We start from the raw sequence: 4,128 nt of genomic DNA on the forward strand, positions 1-4,128 counted from the left end.
CATGAAAAATATAGAAATCATTAATTGAATTGAAACGCGTATATTCATACGTGTGTGTGTATATATTTTTATGTATATGTAGATATTTAATTTGTATGAAGAGTTCCAATCATGGTAAAAAAATTGCTAATAAGTAATTCATAAGTCAAAAGAATTACTTACAAAAAAAAACTCACTTGTAAGTAAATCAAATTCTCGGAAGTTAAATAATCTCATATAAATATAAATTCACCAAGATTTTAACATTCAATTATATAATTAAATACATCACATGTGTTGCACATGCATCATAAGTGTTCTGTTAATAAAACACTTAATAATATAAATAACTTATAATATAAATTTAAATTTTTAAGCAATAAATATGGGTTTACTTTCGCCAGGGTATACTTCCATTAGTACAAAAGTAATTTTCTTTAAAGGAGACATTCAATGTAAATACATCTCTATCCCTTCTTTGTTAAGAGGCAATAGGCTTTTTTTTCTTTTCTTTTCTTTTTTTTTATTGCCTTATAAAGAACCAAAGAACGTTACAACAAAGTAAGATGGTACAACTAAGAAAACAATGATGCAACTCTAGGCAGTGAAAACCTGAGAGAAGTTGTAAGGCTACCACCTGCGAAGGATATAACTGAATGGCCTGCATTGGCTTGTTGTCAACAATGTGTAGATTTCGTCAACCACATAAATCTACTAGAAAGAACCCTAGCTGAGTTCTACAAGCCAGAGAAATATCTGACCAGGTCTACAAATCCTAAATACGAGTATAAATGGGTAGACTGAGTAAAAATCCTGAAACCCATTGATGTTTATGTTCCAAATATGTTGAGTAGTAGATCGAAATTGAACAAGGATCAATTTAATTGTATTCAACATTGGTGCAATGCAACCAATACCCACATTAACTTAATAGAGGGTGATTAAATACTATACATTAGATAATTTAAACCACATAATAAATTCAGCATTTCATGAACATTATGGAATAAATTAGTTGACTTAGAGTACGTATACTCACCCATTAATAAGCTTATAAATAATAAATTTAGATATAAGTAAAATTCCAACTTCAAGAAAAAACACAGTAATGGTAATAAGATCCTTACAGTAAAAAGTCAGAAATGATAAAAATATATTTATAAATTAAAACATTTACTTGTCAATTAAATTATTAGCAGTAAAAATTTTCCTTGTAAGTCCAAAAATTCGCATAGAAGTAAAATTTACTCTTACTAATAAATACCTAATTTTAAATATGTCAGAAGCTTACAAGTGAATTACACATGAACTGCAAGTGTTATACTGTAGGTGGAAAGGACAAATACTCTTGCTTTTCTTCCGATTGCAAATTATCTCATTCTTTAAATCCTTCAAGTCCTTGGCCTTGGCCTCGAAAGGAGTATTGATTGAGTTCAAATGCCAAATTCACATGTGTCGCACATGTGAATTGCATGTGCATTACATGCATCACAACCATCGCAAATCATCCTAGTGGAACTAAAGAGTGACGTATACTGACGAAAGATGTTGACTAAATGATGCGAACCCCGTAGCAATGGAAGCTATGAAACCCACAACTAGATTGATGCGGAACCCAAGAACACCAATACTAATCCGGTTTTGGATCTTGAACCCCAATAATCGAACCAAGAAACCTTAGATTAGCGAAGAATCTAAAACCCCTTGATTACAATCAATGAAACCCACAAACCGACGTCAAGAACGCCACAAGAAATCGATTCTTGATAAGTTCTAAGTTTGTCCAATGAAGAACAATCGATTGAAAGAAATTTTCTCTCTCTGTATTAATTTCAGCAAAAGTTTTTTTTACAAATGAAAAGAGTTTCCTATTTATACTATGGCATAAAAAACGTCCAAATTAATCAAAATATGGTAATATTTTGATTTCACAAGAGGTCTACCAACATTAGAAGATTCGGCAAAAATTAAAAAAAACGAATTTTTCCCACTTTTTGATCTATGCGGCCGCATAGATCTCTCCAGCCAGCCACATGTAGTTTCGGTGGCCTTCTATGCGGCCGCATAGGCCGTTGGGCCTGCGATCGCATAGACCAACTCCGTGCCGCCTTCGTCCGCTTTTATCTCGTTGATCCAAGTTCCTTCGGCCTTCGACCCCAACATGAAACTTGTTCCATTTGACCTCCCGAACATTGTTTCATCGATCGTTTGCTTGACAAGCAATCCCATCGCTTCTTTCACTCGCTTCATCCTCGATCGCGTCATCGGTCCACCTTCGACTATCAATGGATCCTTTCCGTAACTCGTCGCTTGACTCGTTTCGGTTGTGGACGTGCCTTGATTCATATCATCCCCTCCCTCTTCGAAAGGATTCATCCTCGAATCTGAACCTGCATCGAAAAGAGATAGATCAGCAACATTAAAAGTAGCTGAAACATTATACTCACCTGGTAAGTCCACTTTGTAGGCATTGTCGTTGATCTGCTCGATGACTTGAAACGGACCATCGCCTCTTGGTTGCAACTTCGACTTCCTCTGTTCTGGAAAGCACTCCTTTCTAAAATACACCCAGACCCAATCTCCAAGTTCAAATGTAACGCGTCTCCATCCTTTATTTGCTTTTGATGCAACCAGCTTTCCTTTCTCTTCGATCTGCATCCTGACCCTTTCATGGAGTGCTTTCACCATCTCTGCCTTGCGTTTCCCATCCGAGCTACCTCGTTCATGCACAGGTAAAGGTATTAAATCCATAGGTGTTAGTGGATTAAAACCATAAACAATCTCAAAAGGAGAAAATGAAGTAGTAGAATGTATGGCTCGATTATATGCAAACTCTATGAATGGTAAACACTCTTCCCATGATTTCAAATTTTTATTGATCACTGTCCTAAGAAATTGTGTCATAGTTCAATTTACCACCTCAGTTTGACCATCTGTTTGTGGGTGACAAGTTGTAGAAAACAATAACTTAGTTCCTAACTTACTCCACAAAACACGCCAAAAATGACTCAAAAATTTCACATCTCTATCTGACACTATACTCTTAGGTACTCCATGTAAACGTACTATTTCCTTAAAGAACAAGTCCGCAATATTAGTAGCATCGTCAGTTTTATGACATGGTATAAAGTGCGCCATTTTACTAAACCTATCGACCACTACAAATATTGAATCCCTACCCCTCTTTGTCCTAGGCAAACCTAACACAAAATCCATAGATATGTCTACCCATGGTTCACTAGGCACAGGCAAAGGAGTATACAATCCATGAGGTTGAACCTTAGACTTAGCCTTTTTACAAGTTATGTACTTTCCACATATTTACTCTACGTCAAGTCGCATTCTAGGCCAATAAAAATGTTCTCCTAATATATCTAAAGTCTTTTGAACCCCAAAGTGTCCCATTAAACCACCCCCATGTGCTTCCCTTACCAATAATTCACGCAAAGAACAATTAGGAATGCACAACTTATTTTCCTTAAAAAGATATCCTTCATGCCTATAGAATTTATCAAATGCACATTTGTCACATGAAGCATATATATTAGAAAAATCACTATCAGTTTCATACATGCTTTTAATATGCTCTAAACCAAGTAATCTAGTACTTAATGAATTTAAAAGCACGTACCTTCGAGACAATGCATCAGCAACTATGTTTTCATTACCTTGTTTGTACTTGATGACGTATGGAAAAGTCTCAATAAACTCCATCCATCTTGCATGTCTTTTGTTCAACTTACCTTGACCTCTCAAATGCTTCAAAGATTCATGATCGGTGTGTATCACGAATTCCTTTGACCATAAGTAGTGCTGCCAAGTCTCCAAATCTCGAACAAGTGAATACAACTCTTTGTCATATGTCGGATAGTTCAATGCTGCTCCACTCAACTTTTCACTAAAGTAAGCAATAAGCCTCCTTTCCTGCATTAATACTACTCCTATACCTATCCCTGATGCATCACATTCAACCTCGAATGTTTTATCAAAATTAGGTAATGCTAAAACAGGTGCTTTACATAGCTTATCCTTAATCACGTTAAATGCAACTTCCTGTGATTCTCCCGAATGGAAACCTACACTCTTCTTTACTATTTCAGTCAACGGTGTGATGATGGTGCTAAAATCTCTTACAAACCTCCTATAAAA

At 35.7% G+C, this 4,128-nt stretch overlaps 1 protein-coding gene across 1 annotated transcript; it reads left to right on the top strand.

The window, feature by feature from the left end:
• The first annotated feature begins 364 nt into the window (after positions 1-364).
• On the top strand, positions 365-1,406 carry LOC111373163 (MOB kinase activator 1B-like). Its single transcript, XM_022995647.1, has 3 exons — positions 365-434; positions 581-774; positions 1,263-1,406. Exons 1-3 carry the CDS (start codon positions 365-367, stop codon positions 1,404-1,406), a joined length of 408 nt encoding a protein of 135 aa, XP_022851415.1.
• The last annotated feature ends 2,722 nt before the right edge of the window (positions 1,407-4,128 follow it).

The sequence above is a fragment of the Olea europaea genome, unplaced genomic scaffold, assembly GCF_002742605.1.
Source record: "Olea europaea var. sylvestris unplaced genomic scaffold, O_europaea_v1 scaffold10754, whole genome shotgun sequence".
NCBI classification, from domain to species: Eukaryota; Viridiplantae; Streptophyta; class Magnoliopsida; order Lamiales; family Oleaceae; genus Olea; species Olea europaea.